The sequence below is a fragment of the Schistocerca gregaria genome, chromosome 6, assembly GCF_023897955.1.
Source record: "Schistocerca gregaria isolate iqSchGreg1 chromosome 6, iqSchGreg1.2, whole genome shotgun sequence".
Lineage (NCBI taxonomy): Eukaryota > Metazoa > Arthropoda > Insecta > Orthoptera > Acrididae > Schistocerca > Schistocerca gregaria.
This window is the reverse complement of record NC_064925.1, coordinates 330,544,370-330,564,652: the sequence shown is the minus strand read 5'-3', so window position 1 is coordinate 330,564,652 and position 20,283 is coordinate 330,544,370. Positions and strand designations below refer to the sequence as shown.

Here is a 20,283-nt window from a genome sequence, read left to right as displayed (position 1 = left end):
TATTGGCAAACCATTGCACAGTTTCATCGAAGGAGAGTTTATAAAGACATGTTTAGCGTTCACAGCTGAAAATATTGCTCCCAAAATACTTGAAAAGTTTCAGGCAATTAGTCTCTTTCGTTCTACTGTTTCATTAATAATTCAAGAAATAACTAATAATGCTTCAGATTTGGTAATGGCTCTTGTGGGAAAGGTATTGCATTTTCTTGGGTGATAGATGAGCCTACAGACATTTCTGATTTTGCTCAGTTGGCAGTTTACATTCACAGACTAGATTGTAGCCCATGGTCACAGAACAACAATTGGACACGATTCCAGTGGAAGACACATAACAAGGGCTGGTATTCTCAAATGTTCACAAGTGAATGTTGATAGTATGGTTTGTAGTGGAAGAATCTCGCTTCTGTAGCTATAGGTGGTACATACTACGTTTGGCTGAAATATCAGTTTCATAGCACTTTTACAAGAACTGCTGACATCATTATCCATTCCACATGAGATTTTTGCAATACATTGTCTTCTCCACCAAGATATTCATGTGTCAAGAATATGAACATGAAGAAAATAATGAGTGTGGTGACTTGTACAACAGATTTCATCTCCCAGATCATCATCATTTCGAAGTCTTTTTGGAAGGTCTCTAAAGCATTTATGGCAATGTACCATACCACAGTGAAATATGCTGGCTGAAAATGGAGGTAAAGTCCTTGACAGATTTTTTTGAACTTTGTAGTGAAATCAATATATTTACAGACGTGAGTCGCAAGCCTTGTGCAGAATTGAAAAATTAAAGTTGGGTAGCAGATCTGGCCTTCCACTGTGATATTATGCACCATATGAATACTTTGAATTTAGCATTGTTGTTGTTGTGGTCTTCAGTCCTGAGACTGGTTTGATGGAGCTCTCCATGCTACTCTATCCTGTGCAAGCTTCTTCATCTCCCAGTATGTACTGCAGCCTACATCCTTCTCAATCTGCTTAGTGCATTCATCTCTTGGTTGCCCTCTACAATTTTTACCCTCCACGCTACCTTCCAATACAAAATTTGTGATCCCTTGATGTCTCAGAACATGTCCTACCATCCGATCTCTTCTTCTAGTCAAGTTGTGCCACAAACTTCTCTTCTCCCCAATCCTACTCAGTACCTCCTCATTAGTTATGTCATCAATCCATCTAATCTTCAGCATTCTTCTGTAGCACCACATTTCAAAAGCTTCTATTCTCATCTTGTCCAAACTATTTATCGTCCATGTTTCACTTCCGTACATGGCTATACTGCATACAAATACTTTCAGAAATGACTTCCTGACACTTAAATCTATACTCGATGTTAACAAATTTCTCTTTTTTAGAAACGCTTTCCTTGCCATTGCCAGTCTACATTTTATATGCTCTCTACTTCAACCATTATCAGTTATTTTGCTCCCCAAATAGCAAAACTCCTTTACTACTTTAAGTGTCTCATTTCCTAATCTAATTCCCTCAGCATCACCCGACTTAATTTGACTTCATTCCATTATCCTCGTTTTGCTTTTGTTTGTGTTCATCTTATATCCTCCTTTCAAGACACTGTCCATTCACTTCAACTGCTCTTCCAAGTCCTTTACTGTCTCTGGTAGAATTACAATGTCATCGGCGAACCTTAAAGTTTTTATTTCTTCTCCATGGATTTTAATACCTACTCCAAATTTTTCTTTTGTTTCCTTTACTGCTTGCTCAATATACAGATTGAATAACATCGGGGAGAGGCTACAACCCTGTCTCACTCCCTTCCCAACCACTGCTTCCCCTTCATGCCCCTCAACTCTTATAACTGCCATCTGGTTTCTGTTCAAATTGTAAATAGCCTTTTGCTCCCTGTATTTTACCCCTGCCACCTTCAGAATTTGAAAGAGAGTATTCCAGTCAACATTGTCAAAAGCTTTCTCTAAGTCTACAAATGCTAGAAATGTAGGTTTGCCTTTCCTTAGTATAGTTTCTAAGATAACTCGTAGGGTCAGTATTGCCTCACATGTTCCCCATATTTCTACGGAATCCAAACAGATCTTTCCCGAGATTGGCTTCTACCAGTTTTGCCATTCATCTGCAAAGAATTTTCATTAGTATTTTGCAGCTGTGACTTATTAAACTGATAGTTCGGTAATTTTCACATCTGTCAGCACCTGCTTTCTTTGGGATTGGAATTATTATATTCTTCTCGAAGTCTGAGGGTATTTCGCCTGTCTCATACATTTTGCTCACCAGATGGTAGAGTTTTGTCAGGACTGGCTCTCCCATGGCTGTCAGTAGTTCTAATGGAATGTTGTCTACTCCCAGGGCCTTGTTTCGACTTAGATCTTTCAGTGGTCTGTCAAACTCTTCATGCAGTATCATATCTCCCATTTCATCTTCGTCTACATCCTCTTCCATTTCTATAACATTGCCCTCAAGTACATCGCCCTTGTATAGACCCTGAATTTAGCATTACAGTGTAAAAATAAGTTAATTTCAGAGATGACTGCATTCAGGGCTTTAAGCTGAAACACTCTTTGTGGAATAGACAACTAGGAAATGGGATCACTGTGTGCTTCTCCAAGTTGTCATCTTTAACAGTGGGAGCATAGCGGAATTTCGAACAATATCAAAATACTCATTGATCTTCTTCAAAAATCTGAGGTTTATTACCAGGATATTGAAAAGTTAAAAGAAACTTCCATTTTCAGTTGGAACATATAGTTCTACAGTGTTACAGGCAGCTGCATGATAAATTTCATAACTAAATTAGTCTCACAGACTTTTATAAGAATTTTCCTCGATATATATTTCCACGACTTTACAAGCCTGCAGCTAAAGTTATGTTGATGTTTGAATCTACATACTTGAGCAAGCAACATTATCCAACAATAAAGAGAATGAAATCCTCCCACTTAGTCTGGCTGACAGACTTTGACTTAAGTGCTTGTCTTGGATTAGCAGTGCTCAGAAAGTGATACCAAACTTTGATGATTTATTGAAAAGAAAAATAAGTAATTTTCATCAACATCTTGTATTTTTTTGTTTAACATTTAAATAATATGGTAATGAAACACACGTTTGTCAATTTAAATTTCATTGTAAAACTCCTTTTGTACTTAGCGGCGCCATGTCCTCTCTCTTCTTTCTTCCCCCCACCCTCTTTCTATCTCTCTTTCTTCCCCCCCCCCCCCCCCCACTCTCTCTCTCTCTCTCTCTCTCTCTCTCTCTCTCTCTCTCTCTCTCTCTCTCTCTCCCCCCAGTCTTCTGACTGATTTGATGCGGCTGTCATGAATTCCTCTCCTGTGCTAAACTCTGCATCTCAGAGTAGCACTTGCAACCTATGTCCTCAATCATTTGCTGGATGTATTCCAATCTGTGCCTTCCACTACAGTTTTTGCCCTCTGCAGCTCCCTCTAGTACCATGGAAGTCATTCCCTCATGCCTTAACAGATGTCCTATCATCATGTCCCTTCTCCTTATCTGTGATTTCCACATATTCCTTTCCTCTCCGATTTTGCGCAGAACCTTCTTGTTCCTTACCTTATCAGTCCACCTAATTTTCGACATTCATCTGTAGCACTTTATCATAAATGCTTCGATTCTTTTCTGTTCCATTTTTCCCACAGTCCGTGTTTCACTACCATACAATGCTGTGTTCCAGACGTACATTCTCAGAAATTTCTTTCTCAAATTAAGGCTGATATTTGATATTAGTAGACTTGGCCAGGAATGCCCTTTTTGGCATTGCTAGTCTGCTTTTGATGTCCTCGTTCCTCCGTCCATCGTTGGTTATTTTACTGCCAGGTGGCAGAATTCCATAACTTTGTCTACTTCATGACCATAAAGTTTCTCACTGTTCTCATTTCTACTACTTGTCTTTACCTTTGTCTTTCTTTGATTTACTCTCAATCCATACTCCGTACTCATTAGACTGTTCATTCCATTCAGCAGATCATGTAGTTCTTCTTCACTTTCACTCAGGATAGCAAGGTCATTAGCGAATCGTGTCATTGATATCCTTTTTCTTTGAATTTTAATTCCACTCCTGAACTTCTCTTTTATTTCCATCATCACTTCCTTGATGTACACATTAAACAGGAAGGACAAAATGCTACATCCTTGTCTTATACCATAAGAGCACTTCGTTCTTCATTGTCCACACTTATTATCTCCTCTTGGCTGTTGTACATATTGTATATGAGCCATCTCTCCCTATAGCTTACCCTTGCTTTTTTCAGAATTTCAACACATCTTGCACCATTTTACATTGTCGAAAGCTTTTTCCAGGTCAATAAATCCTATGAATGTGTCTTGACTTTTCTTTAGTCCTGCTTCCATAATTAACCACAATGTCAGAATTGCCACTCTTGTGCCTTTACCTTCCCTAAAGCCAAACTGATTGTCATCTAATGCACCCTCAGTTTTCTTTCCCATTCTTCTGTATATTATTCTTGGAAGCAACCTGGATGCATGAGCTGTTAAGCTGATTGTGCGATAATTCTCACACTTGTAAGCTTTTGCCATCTTCAGAATTGTGTGGATGACACTTTTCTAAAAGTCAGACGGTATGTCGCCAGACTCATACATTCTACACACTAATGTGAATATTCCTTTTGTCGCTACTTTCACCAATGATTTTAGAAATCCTGATGGAATGTTATTGATTCTTTCTGCGTTATTTGGTATTAAGTCCTCCAAAGCTCTTTTAAATTCTGATTCTAATACTGGATCCTCCATCTCTTCTAAATCGACTTCTGTTTCTTCTACTATCACTTCAGACAAATCTTCCTCCTCATAGAGGCTTTCAATGTATTCTTTCCCCCTACCCACTCTCTCCTCTGTATTTAACACTAGAATTCCCGTTGCAATCTTAATGTTATCACCCTTGCTTTTAATGTCACCAAAGATTGTTTTGATTTTTCTGTATGCTGAGTCTGTCCTTCCAATAATCATTTCTTTTTCGGTGTCTATACGTTTTTCCTGCTGCCATTTCATCTTAGCTTCCCTGTTGTGACGTCCCTTCTCCCCTTTTTGTTGTCACTGTTGATGTTGAGCCACTACTGCTACAGCTCGGTCGGTAAAGTGGAGACATGATGCGCAGTGATAGTTGTCCCCGTCAGATAACGTGGAACAGCACCTGAAAATCTCTAAAGAAAGTTGTTCCTCGCGTAATGTATGAAAGTCCGTTTGCGTGTCCACACAGTCTTCTCAGCGATGCAAACTGCTGAATTTAATTGTCTGTTATGGTTTTGTGAAGATTTGCTATGCTCGGTTAGTTATTGCAATATTCATTCATCCCCAGCGTCGTTCCACACCACTGAAGTGAGGAAAAAATTCATTTGCGGTTCAGTATCAGTAGTTGTTGTTATGTTGCTAGACAGAATTGTTCACTACAGCACAATGCAAATCCAGAGATAATCTGTAATGCTATCTTGCTCTCGTGCATCGCGATATTATTTCGGCAAAACACTCGTTTCAGTGCTCAATGTTCATTAAGTCACTCTTTCAATTAGAATGCTCATAGTTAATTAATTTTGATTATCAACTATCACACAGTTCAATTAATGATGGAGCCAACATGTGAGTTTTTCATTAATGACTAACAATTTTATTTTCCTTCTTTGCAATTAGTTTATAATCATCACACTACACGCACACCGATGGATCAGATCAATTACGATTCTTTTCAATTCGCTGATCATGACAATTACAACAACTTTCCCAATCGGCGTATTTGTATTATCTTCGTGTGTTCGTATTAATGTTTCCTACTCCAGGCTAATCAGGTATTGCAATCTTTGATACTATGTCCATTCTACATTGTAACTGTTCTCTTTGATGAAGGTTGAGTCCAACAATAATATCTCCAATATTTAAAGTTCATTAACTCATTGTACACTATCAGAATATCACTTCAGTTCAAGTTCTCAAGTCAGAATAACTGAGAACAAAGTCCACACATCTCTATCACACAGTATTACTTTTTTTTAAAAAATAGAAACACTCTCATAGCACTCCGTTTCAAGTACTATAACAAACGGTGCTCTCTCTGGACTTGATAGCAAGCAAGCTAGCAAGCGACTAACTTTTCCATGATCGAGCATTGTAGAGGCACTGAAGTTCCTTTTCGCCGCGTTTACAACTCTCTTTCACAATAAATGTTGTCTCTGACCGACATACTACTTTGAACTTAACTTTCGTTGTACTGATTGGCAGTTATTACTGAGACGTTTGATAGCTAATTAAAAATAACCTTTCTTTCTTTCTACCTTTATATCATGACATACTCAGTAATTATTGAAATTGGTGTTCATCAAAACTTTAAGATGTTATATTATTGTCAAAGTTGTCATACCTGTCAGGATAACACTGTTCCCTACTTTAAATTATCATGACATTCTTATTTGGGTTTTCGGATTTCTTGGGGTGTTACACTGCTCTTCATCTTTATTTCATTCCTCAGCGACTTTTATTTCTGTATTCCTGAGTTTCCTGGAATATTTTTGTACTTAATCTTTTCATCGATCAGTTGAAGTATTTCTTCTGTTACCCATGGTTTCTTCGCAGTTACCTTCTTTGTACCTATGTTTTTCTCCCCAACTTCTGTGATCGCCCTTTTTAGAGATGTCCATACCTCTTCAACTGTACTGCCTACTGAGCTATTCCTTATTGCTGTATCTACAACCTTAGAGAACTGAAAGTATATCTCGTCATTCCATAGTACTTCCATATCCCACTTCTTTGCATATTGATTCTTCCTGACTAATGTCTTAAACTTCAACCTACTCTTCATCACTACTATATTGTGATATGAGTCTACATCTGCTCCTGGGTATGTATTACAATCCAGTATTTGATTTCAGAATCTCTGTCTGACCACGATGTAATCTAATTGAAATCTTCCCGTATCACCCAGCCTTTTCCAAGTATACCTGCTGCTCTTGTGATTCTTGAACTGAGTATTCGCTAATACGAGCTGAAACTTGTTGCAGAACTCAATTAGTCTTTCTCCTCTCCCATTCCTTCTCCCAACCCCATATTCCTCTGTAACCTTTTCTTCTACTCCTTCCCCTACAACTGCATTCCAGTCCCCCATGACTATTAGATTCTCATCCCCCTTTACACACTGTATTACCCTTTCAGTATCCTCGTATACTTTGTCTATCTCTTCGTCTTCAGCTTGCGACGTCGGCATGTGTACCTGAACTATCGTTGTCGGTGTTGGTTTGCTGTCGATTCTGATAAGAGCAACCCTATCACTGAACTATTCACAGTAACAAACTCTCTGCCCTACATTCTCATTCATAATGAGTCCTACTCCTGTTATACCAGTTTCTGCTGCTGTTGATATTACCCTACACTCAACTGAGCAGAAATCCTTGTCTTATTTCCACTTCACTTCATTGACCTCTACTATATCTAGAGTGAGTCTTTGCATTTCTCTTTTCAAATTTACTAGTTTCCCTACCACGTTCAAGCTGCTGACATTCCACCCTGACTTGTAGAACGTTATCCTTTTGTTGATCATTCAATCTCTTTCTCATAGTAACCTCCCCCTTGGCAGTCCGCAAGGACTTACTGAGCTGAAGCCCCACTCGTGTACGCTTGATGACTGCACGACACAAGGCTTTATGCCTCGCGTGGGTCCGTCAACATTGGCCTTGGACATGTTGCCTTGTTGGATGAGTCTCGTTTCAAATTGTATCAAGTGGGTGTACATGCACAGAAATGGAGACAACCTGCATGGACCCTGCATGTCAGCAGGGGACTATTCAAGCTGGTCGAGGCTCTGTAATGGTGCAGTTGGAGGGGTATGGTCGTGTGATATGTCTAGATATGACTGTGACAGGTGACATACAAGTGAGCATCACCATGCATCCATACGTGTCCATTGTACACTTCAACAGACTTGGGCAATTCCAGCAGAGAATGCAACACCCCACACATCCAGAATTGCTACAGAGTGGCTCCAGGAACACTTTTCTGAGTATAAACACTACCGCTGACCACCCAACTCCCCAGACATGAACATTATTGAAGATATCTGGGATGCCTTGCACCGTGCTGTTCAGAAGAGGTCTCCACCCTCTCATACTCTTACGGATTTATGGACAGCCCTGCAGGATTCATGGTGTCAATTTCCTCCAGCACTACTTCTGACATTAGTTGAGTCGATGCTACGTCGTGTTGCGGCAGTCCTGTGTGCTCCCAAGGGCACTACATGATAATAAGTAGGTGTACCAGTTTGTTTGGCTCTTCAGTGTATATGTGAATAAACTGTTAATGCTGGAAAATGACTTTTCATTGCCAACAATGAGTATTCCTGAGTGTAGATAATGTATCAAATTACCCAACTAGGAATCAGTTGCTTATCTTGATCCACATGGAACATGTTAATATTGGTTTACATTTGGCAGGCTTTCAGCGTTAGATGATAACTGCTTCATTTTAAATGGCAGCAGACAAAAATGTCAGTCACACACTTCTTAAAGAGAATATTTTGATGTTGATGCTTTCAGTCATACAAAACTCCAGCATAGTCTCGGCTTGTTTTCAGCTACAATAACTTTTCTGTTCGGGGGTATGATAATGGTCTGCCACTGTGTGATGTGCATTTAACTGCAGCAACTTTACGTTTGTTGCTTGAGCTTGTTACCTGCTTCTTTATTAGTTTTCCTTTTGTTTTAGTTTCGTCTGTCCTACCCTTCCAAGTCACATGCTAGTTGCTGCCTCTCTGACTGCTAACCTCCGACGACATCACCATTGACTCTTCACCCTTCCCCCATCTCCTCCTCAAAACCCACCCCTCCACTACTATTGTCACATAGAAGAAGGTGTAATTAGATGGATGACGAGCACTACTTCACTTGATGAAGGTTTATTCAGCACTTGCACATACCAGAGCTGAGGGCGAAGTGCCTCCGGCCAGAACACATACAGTATATATACAGCTACAGAACATCCCAGTACGATGATTCTTGACATTTGTGGATGCTTCAAAAATGTACTGAAACCAAATATAAAAATTAAAACTGTAGAGTCCAGGAGAGTTTTGAACTCATGAGCCGCCATGCAACAATGTGGTATCATACCCACTACATCATGGCGCTACTCAGCTTCTTCTGCGGCATTGCTCCCTCCTTTAGCGAGCAGCGTCTCGGTGTTACATCCTCCCAGTCCGGGAATGAGTCATCGGTCCTGCATACTCTGAATCCCGATGACTGATGCTCACCCTGGCGGTGATCTTCTTAGAACTTCTTTTGTCACTATGCTCTTCATCACCTTTCCGCTTGTTGCCGGTCGCTGGAGCTTCAAATTTATCCTGGGTTGCAGGATCCTTATAGGGCTTCATTCGAAGGATGTGGACCGCATCTCTGATCTTTCATCGTGTTGTGTTGGGGTCGAAATCTTCAGTTCCATAAGTAACATCAGACAACTGTCTTACAACCTTATTAGGTCCAAAGTAGTGCCTAAGGAGCTTATCAGAGAGACCAACCTTCCAAACAGGAGTGAAGACTCAGACGAGGTCACCAGGCTGGTAAACACCAGGGCAGTGGTTCGCGTCATACCTTCGGCGATCGTTTTCTTGAGCCTGCAGCGTGCAGAGTCAAGCTAACTACTGACCTTCCACAGCTCTGCTTAACACCTGGCTGATGTTGTTGTTGTTGTCGTCCACATCATCAGGATGTAACAGAAGCACAGTGTCCACGTCGTAGTCACTTCACGCCCATGCACCAGGAAAAACGGCGTAAATCCTGTGGTGTATTGTTTGGCGATGTTGTAGGCAAATGTCACAAAAGGTAGCACCTCATCCCAGTTACTCTGCTCAGCATTGACGAACATTGCTAGCGTGCCAGCCAAGGTCTTATTAAGGCATTCAGTAAGACCATTAGTTTTCAGATGGTAGGCAGTCATCATGTGATGAGTAATGTTGCACTGATGGTTTATCTCTGTCACAAGATTCGATTGAAAAACTTTCCCTTGATCCGTAATTAACGACCTTGGGGCATCATGTTTTAATACAATGAATTTGGGTACCTCGGATTCTTCTGCTGTTTTCACGGCTTTTGTAATGGCATAGCGTGTCAGATAATCAGTGCAAAGAATAATCCATCTATTGCCACTAGCACACGTTGGAAATCATCTGACGATGTCAATCCCAATGTGCTGGAAAGGCGTTTCGGCTGGTGGAATTGGTATGAGTCAGCCAGATGGTTTCTGAGAAACTGCCTTTCTTCTCTGGCAATCTTGACAGTGTGACACATAGTGATGGACACTCCTGAATAAACCTGGCCAGAATAATTTCTTGCGGATTCTATCATAATAAATCCTAAATGTCCGGCCTCAGATGTGTCATGGAATTTCTGTAAAACATCTAAGCACAAGTATTTAGCAGTCACTGGTAGCCGCCTCTTTCCAAATTGATCAGAATTTTTCTTGCAAAGTAATACATTAACTACCTTAAATTGTCCTTTCACATCCTCTGACCAATTTAAGGCAAGCATAATTTGAGATATCTTGGCGTCCTCCTTCTGCTCAGCAGAGAGATGCTGGAGTGCTGCGAGACAGTCACTATCTTCATCAAAGTCTTGATGATCTTGCACAGGGTTTCTTGAGAGATAGTCAACATCATGGTATTTTCTTCCATTTTTGTATGCTATGGTAATGTCATATTCTTGAAGACGTAATGCCCACCTAGCAAGTTGTCCTGATGGATCCTTAAGACCTGTCAACAAACAAAGTGAATGATGGTCTTTAACAATTATGAATGGCCTTCCATAGAGATACTGCCGAAATTCGCACATGGCCCAGATCACAGCAAGACATTCTATTTCTGTAGTTAAGTAGTTTCTCTCGGCTTTTGTAAGTGCCCTAGAAGCATAGGCTAAAACCTTCTCTTTTCCGTCCGAAATTTGCATGAGAACAGCACCGATCCCATACCCGCTGGCATCTGTGTGTAATTCTAAAGGTGCTCTCTAATGATTGAGACCAAGTACAGGGTCAGTTGTCAGAGCTTTTCGCAGCTTATCGAGAGACTCTTGGTGAGCACCACCTCAGATAAATTTAGCATCAGCTTTTAACAACTCTTGGAGTGGCCTGGCTTTGATACAAAAGTCTTTGATAAAATTATGGCAATAAGAACATAATCTGAGGAAGCTTCTCACATCTCTAATACTTTTAGGAATAGGAAGTTCCATTACAGATCTCACCTTTTGTGGGTCTGGCCGTACACCTTCATTTGACACAAGGTGTCCAATTATTTTGATTTCTTTTGCTCCAAAGAGACACTTTCTTGGCTTAAATCTCAGTCCGCCTTGTTGGAGACACTTAAGGATGGCCCTCAGTCTTTTTATATTTTCATCAAATGTCTCTGAGAACGCTATAATGTCATCTAAATAACAAAAATACATCGTCCACTTCAGGTGTCGTATAAGATTATCTATCATCTATTCAAAAGTTGCTGGTGCGTTACACAAACCAAACGGCATTATCTGAAACTCATACAGGTCCTCAGGGGTGATGAATGCAGTTTTCTCATGATCAGCCTCATTTACTTCGATCTGCCAGTATCCCGAGTATATGAGAAAAACTTAGCCCCCTTCAGACAATCTAGTGTATTGTCAATTCATGGAAGAGGGTAAACAACCTTTTTAGTTATCTTATTAAGCTTCCTGTAATCAACACAAAAGTGCCAACTGCCATCCTTCTTCCTGAAGAGGACCACTGGTGATGACCATGGGCTCTGTGAATGCTGAATGATGTCATTCTTCATCATTTTCTCTATCTCTTCGTGAATTATTCAATGTTCCATTGCTGACACACGGTATGCTCTCTGGCTTATTGGTTGATGGTCTCCAGTGCTAATCTGGTGCTTCACCGTTGATTTGTCTGATTTGCTCCTCACCTGTGGATTGAAGCATTCAGAGAACTCTTGAAGAATCGCAAGTATCTTCTTATGTTGTTCCTTAGTGAGATTTGGTGATAGTCGAGCTAGAAGATCGTGTCTCATAGTGGTAGCACTAATTTCACCCACAGACTCAGCATGGAGGTTTCTAAGATGCTCAGCTGTTCTTCAATTAATGGCTCAGCATTTGCTACACACATGCATCATGGAAGGATCTGTGATTCTTTGGGACAGTTAACTATCCACAGTTCACTGAATCCATTTGTAAATGAGACAACAGAGGCTGGTATAACCAAGTTATTCTTCAGTGGTATGCTTCTCTTACATTCCATTACAAGATCCGTGGGTTGATGCATGACATGACACCTGACAGTTACCTTTCTAGCACTGACTGCAGGAATTATCACTTCATCCAGCACACATAGTCTCCATACACTAGGATGTCCATCTTTCTGTCCACAGTATCTCATCTTATCTAGCATAATCTTCGAGCGACCACAATCTATAATTGCCTGAGAAGCTTTCAAAAAGTCCCATCCGAGAATGACATCATGACTACACTCTTGTAAGATGATGAATTCTAAGGGCTGTGTGTGGACATTTATATCCATACGAATGGTATATCTTCTTGTAGGTTTTACATATTACCCAATAGCCACCTTCAGCAGAGATGTTTTGTTGTCAACGAATACGGTTTTCTGCAACTGACAACGGTACTTCTCCAAAATGGCTGAATATGATGCTCCAGAGTCCACAAGAGCTTGGGCTGGTCGGCCATCTGTGAGGATATCGACGTAATTCCTATAATTTTTGTAGTGATTGACAGCGGAGGATTTTTCTCTTCAGTGGCTACACCTCCAAGGAAGGTCGCACCCTTTAGTTTTCCAGGTTGTGACGATCGACTGGATCTTCTAAGTGGTGATGGAGACATTGATTGGCATATTGGGGAGTGTCCTCTCCAGTGGCTGGTTTGTGGCGATGGTGACCTATGTCGTTCTGCACCCACATCTTCTTGTTCATCTTTGTTGTACCCGAGTTGGCATTGGCTAAGATCGGTCTGCTGTCTTCTGGCGCAGGTGTCATCAAATATCTGCCGCTTTTCTCGACAATAGCATACCACATGTCCTGGTCGTCCACAGTGGAAACAAACTGGTTGATTATCCTGGGTCCTCCAGGCATCAGTCTTCCTTGGTCCTCAAACAGGTTCCTCATGTAGCATTGTAGGAACATAACTTCGCCTGGGTCTCGACTTTTTCACCGTTTTAAAGGGAAATGAAGAACGAGAGATTGGGTTCAATGTCTGTTCCACTTCATCTTGAAGTGTCTCTGTTTTTTGCTCACTGTGTAATCCTAGTGCCTTCTGAACACCCTCTACCACTATCTGACGAAGAAAACTTGTGAAATCAGTTGCTTCCTCCATCACAGACATCAATATGACATTTGGAAGTCATTCAAACTTCTTGCGCATAATTCTTTTTTGAAGTCGTCTGCTGTCGAAACGTCCTTCAGGAGTAGGGCTTCATACATGTCCTCAGCAACACCCTTCATGAGATGTGCAACCTTATCTTCCTCCTTGATTCTAGGATCCACTATTTTACACAACTCCAAGACGTCTTGAATGTAGGATGCTCTAGTTTCTCCTGGGCACTGTGCTCTGCACTTTATCTTCAGCCTTGCACTTCTGTTGTTGTGTGTCGCCGAATTACTTGCGCAGTTCAGCCTGGAATACTTCCCAGCTGAACTTCTCCTCGTTGTTCTCATACCCTTGCTTGGCAGTGCCCTCAAAGTAGAAAAATATGTTATCCAAACACATTGTGGCATCCCATTTGTTAAATTTAGCTGTACGCTCATATACCTTTAGCCACTTGGGATCTTGGCCATCATCACCAGAGAACCCGGAAGGATGTCTCGTGTGGTGGCACACAGTTCCTGTCATCATAACGTTCTCTTCTTCTGTCTCAGATAGATTGTGATCTACACCATGGTGCTACTCAGCTTGTTCTGCGACACTACTTCTCAGACTTTATCCATTGCTAGCTTTTTTGTTATTGATCCTTATTTTGCCTTGTTCTCCTTCTCATTTACCAGTAATAATATCATGCACTTTGCAGTTTGGTGTGAGCTTTTCGACTTAATCAGTGGAAAATCCAGGATGGAGTAATGACAATATTACGAAAAGGATAGTTTGCTGCTCGCCATGTAGCGGAGATGCTGAGTTGCAGATTGGCACAACAAAAAGACTGGGAAACAAGATAGCTTTTGGCCAAAAAGGCCTTCATCTGAATTAGACCACACACACACACACACACACACACACACACACACACACACACACACACACACACACACGTGACGGACAGTCTCTGGCTGCCCAGGCCAGACCTGGCCTCAGCAGCCAAAGAGAGTGGTCATATGTGTGTGTGTGTGTGTGTGTGTGTGTGTGTGTGTGTGTGTGTGTGTGTGTGTGTGTACATTGTCTAATTCCATTGAAGGCCATTTTTGCTAAAAGCTTACTTGTTTGACAGTCTTTTTCTTGGGCGTATCTGCAACTCAGAATTTCCGCTATATGGTGATTAGCAATCTGCCTGTTTCATAAAATTGTCCTTTTGACTTAAGTCACTTTCATGGTTTGCATGCCTGTGTTACAGCTTAAGTTATTGAAAGAACTTGTCAGTTGCCCTCATTAGATTAAAAACTGGAAGTTTTACTTCTCCTGAAAAAATACGGCAACCAGCCACTTTTTAATGCGTTTTTTTATTTATGCCAATATGCATTTCGGGTTTGCACCCATCTTCAGCTGGCTAACTCGAAATGCATATTGGCGTAAATAAAAAACGCATTAAAAAGTGGCTGGTTGCCGTACTTTTTAGTGAAATATCATTATCCATGGCCACGGAGCTCAACAGTCCAAATAAAATGGACAAATTGTTACGGAAGTTTTACTTCTATATATACCTACCATCACCCGATTACTGGTTATTTTTTTCTAGTGCTTGTGATTTAGTTCCTTAATAGAAATTAATATGCATGTTTTCATTTTTTCAGGTTATTATATTTAGGTCATGGATTTATGGGACTCAATAATACTTCAATGAAAGGCGGAAACAGAAGTCAATTCCCATGTGTTTTCATTGATTCTAGTGGCTCACTGAATGAAATTATAGTTCCTTTCCATTTTGCACTCAGGTAAGTCTGCTCAGGGTTGGTCTAATATGTCAAATTTTAAACCCTTATTTTTATACTGATTTATCTTTTTGACAAAATAATTATATTTCCCTGTTATGCTTTGCTATATTACATTCAATTCTTTATTCACCATTGAGCACTTCCAGAGGAATAGGCTTGGACATTAAGTATACAATTAATATTTTGTTTTCAGAAAAGGTCTTACAGTTCGATTCTTAAAAACTAGTGTTAATAATGTTAAACCCCCCCACTCAGTCGCCACTCCCCATCATGCACTGGTACTGCTGTTCACAGATGATACTGCAGTCATGTATGTGTGAGTTGCATGTGGCGTGAATATGTATGTGTGTGTTTGCCATCTAATTTTGACGAAGGACACTAGATCGCGTGTTTGTATTTGTGACAGTCTTTTTGTTGTGCTTATCTGTGACTCAGCATCTCCGCTAAATGGTGAGTGGCAACTTTCCTTTTCACATATTGTTAATTATGTTAATTTCAAATAGTTCTGCTATCTTGTAAAATGGGTGTTTTTGTGTAACCAGTCATAAATTTGTAACATTGAAAATACAAATGAGCAAGGATCCGAGCAGATACTGGAGGTTTATTAAAAAATTTTAAGCACATCATTTTTATGTGACATTGCAGTCAAATGACAATTTCTCTCTCTCTCTCTCTCTCTCTCTCTCTCTCTCTCTCTCTCTCTCTCTCTCTCTATCTGTCTGTCTCTCTCTCTCTCAGTATATCGAAGTACTGAGTGCCTCTGGTGTCCATATTTCTCCCCGGTGTCGAACTCCTTTAAACAGTATACGTCAGTTTACAACAGTCTGACTGTGGTCCTTAGAATTCACTTTGTTCTTTATTCTCATTTCTTTTCTCCCCCCCCTCCCCCTCCAATTCCCCCCCTCCCACCAATTTCTCCTCCCCCCCAATTCCTGCCCTGCCATTCCTACCCCCCCCCACCCCCCCCCCCCCTCAATCTCCCCCCCCCCCCTCCCAATTTCCACCACCACCAGAATTTCTGTGATGCAACTGGAATGTCCCTTTATTAGTAAGCCATAGGAAATGAAAGCTGAATAAATAAATTTGTTTCTCTTTCCCTGGTAATGCCAGTAGCATTCCCAAACATCATATGACTCATATAGTGGTGCTACGTTGTAACATTTTCTGACATCATTTTGACAAATGTTAACATCAGTTGACGTGATGCATGTGTGTCACATTACTGTATTGGCTGTTATATGTACAAAACAGTGTGTTAAAAGTTTTCTGTTTACTTCTGACCACAATGTCAGAAGTATTATGTATTTTTGATCTGTACATGCATCTTGTAATGCAATGACTGTTTTTAAGACCACATATATGTGAGGTGAGAGCTAAAAGGGACCTCTTGTCAGCAAAGTCAGTTGTTCAATGTCGCCGTAAAATGTTGTTTTGCCTGAAAACTATGGATTTTGTTGGGTTTTTTTTCCTTGTAATTTTAATACACCTTTCTTTGTCCTCTACGAGCTAAGATCAGAAATAAAACAATTTCCTTGAATCCATCGTTAAAGCAGCCTCAGACTCTAGTTTGCAGAAGGGGGGGGGGGGGGGGGGGGGGGGGGGGTTCAGGAGAAGAAACAATGTTTGTCCAGCCAAGAATTGGGTTGGACAAAAAGCAAAAACAACATCTTGATGGGGTACTTGGCATGGAGGATTTTCTAAAAGAAAAAGAAGAAAATGATTGTGTCATTCATGCCTGTAGGCAAAATAAAATTTACTTGTGATTGGGCCTCTTCTTCTTCTTCTTCTTCTTCTTCTCTCTCTCTCTCTTTTTTTGTGTGTTCATAGGAACTTACATCTCCTCTTTGTCAGACTTGGTTAGTTGAACTGAAAAATCAACACCACCGACTAATGTTGATTCCACTGTGAAGGTTGAAACTGAAAAAGATGATGTTCTTGTAAAAATATGTGAATGATTAAATTTTTTTTCACAACAATGATGCCAAGAAAGTGCCCCTTGTAACTCAGTAAACTACTTTGATTTCATTGTTGAGAACCAAGGTGAAGCGTATCCTAAGGTCAACATTGCAGGGAATGTGTTTGTGCATCATCTATTTCCATTAGAAGATGAACCTCACAGATTTCCTGATGAAGTAATTGCATAAGTAATGACAGGGAAATGTCAAGAATGCCTCTTCAAAAGTGTCAGACCATACTGTAAAGAAGAATTCAAAGACTTTTTATGTCCTGAAGTTGAACCTGAACCTGTTGCTGGAGTCAGCAGTAGTGTAGCTGTTGATCCCAAGCCCGATGATTTGCAAGCAATTCCTAGACCCTCAAAAAAGTGTCAAGCTGGAACTGTGAAACATATTTTTTTATTACTTAAAAGAGGACAGTTACAGCAGTGTTTTGCTATTAAATTAATTTCTTGAATGTAAAACATAAAGGTTTTGTATTGCTTGGAACTTTTAATACATTTTCTTGTAACAACTTTGAAATGTCTGTAACTTTAAAAAAACTTTTTTCTGTTACACCAAATTATTTAGATATTTATGCATAATTTGAAAATATTTATAATTCAAAATCAAGATTTTCCGACAGGGGGTCCCTTTTTGCTTTCCACCTCACATGTTGTTATGTGTAGACTGTCAGTCAGGCATGTCGGACATTGTGTAGTAAGTAAGTAATGTTCTACAAATACTTGATGACTTTTTTTGTTCTTCATATTTTGCCCTGCTCCATTCAATCAGTACATTTTATTAATTTTTGAGTTAATATTTGCACTTGTCAATGACTGTAAAGGCTGAAATCATGGTAGTGTGAAATAAATGAATATTAAAAATACCAAGTCAAATGGTGCAAATTTCGTTCTAAAAATAATAAAGTTGCTACTAAATCAGTACCACTGTTAAGATCCACAAATGACATACCCAATTTTGATGAAAGTAGAGAAAACTTTTGCACGACTGTTGAATGAACTGGAAGGGCTAGTTAATGCAAAATGTGGATTAAGGATAAACAAAACAGAGAAAGTATCAAGAAAAAAAACTTTTTGATCCATGTTTAATAATTTTTCATTTGATAAGGCATTTTGTGTTCTAACAAACATTGGGTGATGTATATTAGAAAATTGTAACATTCAGAGGTGATATACATGCCTGTACAGTTTCAGCTGCGTAGAATAGCATTATTTGTCAAATATTAAGAAATTTTTGTATTCAATGTCTTTTTTGTTTGTTCTTCATTATTTGTATTCTAAAGGAAGTTAATTTTATCATTTATGCACTGTATACAAGCTTAATGATTAGTTTTCATTCCTTTCTGTCAGTGATAAAAACAGCAGAAGAGCGCGAGATCTGCATCTGTTGAAAAAATTGAAAACATTCTTAAAAGAAGTTGATTTTGAAGATGACAGATTGCTGGAAGAAGTACAAAAAACAATGAGTGAACTGAAAACAAATGAGATCAGGCTGCAAGCTATTGAAATGCTGTCTTCTAATAAGTATAGCATTCCAGAAGCTTTAGAAGTTGCTTTAAATGAATGTGTGGACAAACTCTCTGTCCAAGGTTAGTAATACAAATAACTTATTATTGTATGCATTTTGTCTATTTTATGCTGGACTGTTCTTGATACTTTAAGGTATATGTAAATCAACTCATCGGCATTTTGAAAGTGCTTAAATTTTCACTAGAGGTTGTGTTCATTGAAAATCAGGAGATGACTAATGTCCAGCACCTGATGATAATTGTCTACAAGATGATCTTGGATGAGCCCCAGACATTCTGATAACACATTTTTGTGCAATAAATACCTTCTTTCTTAGTGATGAATTGCCCCAAAAGATGATTCCGTAAGAAAGCAACGAATGAAAATATGCATGGTAAGCTAACTTACTGATGTGCTTGTCTCCAAAATTTGCAATGACACTAATAGCATAGGTAGCTGAGCTCAATCGTTTCAGTAGATTGTCAATGTGTGTCTTCCAGTTTAAATTCTGATCAATACAGACACCCAGAAATTTTGAACAATCTGCTTTAGCTAAAGAGTTTCCCCCACACTCTATATTTATTTCCGGTGTTATGCCTTTCCCTGTACTGAACTGTATGTACAGTGTTTTTTCAAAGTTCAATGAAAGTCCATTTGCGGAAAACCACCTAATAACTCTTTGAAGAACATTATTTGCATTTTCCTCAGCTGATTCTTGCTTTTTAGGCTTGATTACAATACTTGTGTCATCTGCAAAGAGAACCAAGTTTGCATCTTCATGAATATAATTAGGCGAGTCATTAACATATATTAAAAACAATAAAGGCCCCAAGACAGAACCCTGTGGTACCCCATTCTTGCTACATCCCCAGTCTGAATAATCTGATGCCCTTTGTGTACTATGTGGGTTTACTGTTTCAACCTTCTGCATTCTACCAGTTAAATATGAAGTGAACCATCTGTGTACTGAACCATTCATTCCATAGTACTTCAGCTTATCTAAGAGGATTTCATGATGCACACAATCAAAAGCCTTAGAGAGATCACAGAAAATCCCAATGGGTGATGTTCTACTATCCAGAGCATTTAAAATTTGATCAGTGAAAGAGTGTATAGCACTATCTGTTGAAACACCTTTCTGAAAACTGAACTGACATTTTGTTAAAACGTTATTCCCACTAATGTGTAAAGTTACTCTTGAGTACATTGCTTTTTCAAACACTTTTGAGAAGGATGTCAGAAGTGAAATAGGACGATAATTGTTGACGTCTGTCTTGTCACCTTTTTTATACAAGGGTTTAACTACGGCATATTTCAATATGTCAGGAAATATTCCCTGATTCAATGAGCTATTACATATGTGGCTAAGAACTCGACTTATCAGGTGTGGACAAGATTTTAGTATTCTATTGGAGATACCATCAGTTCCATGTGAGTTTTTATTCTTAAGTGAATTTATTATTTTCTTAATTTCAGACGGTGAGGTGGGTAGGATTTCAATTTCATTTGTTTGCATCGGGAATGCCTCTTTCATATAGAGTTCTGCCCTATCTGGTGAGCAGCTGGTGCCTATATTTTCCACTACATTTATAAAATGATTATTAAAAATATTTTCAACCTGTGATTTTTCATTTATAAGCTTTTCATTGTGCTTAACAGTAATACTGTTGTCCTGTGACCTTGGTTGCCCTGTTTCCCTTTTAACTATATTCCATATTGTTTGAACTTTGTC

The 20,283-nt window shown here is 39.5% G+C and overlaps 1 protein-coding gene across 1 annotated transcript in view; it reads left to right on the top strand.

Moving 5' to 3' along the window:
• LOC126278297 (rab3 GTPase-activating protein non-catalytic subunit) overlaps nucleotides 1-20,283 on the top strand; it is a 192,866-nt gene that overhangs the window by 57,314 nt on the left and 115,269 nt on the right. The window contains exons 10-11 of the mRNA XM_049978308.1: nucleotides 14,945-15,085; nucleotides 18,393-18,631. Coding sequence (XP_049834265.1) covers nucleotides 14,945-15,085; nucleotides 18,393-18,631 — 380 coding nt within the window. The remainder of the gene's footprint in view (nucleotides 1-14,944; nucleotides 15,086-18,392; nucleotides 18,632-20,283) is intronic.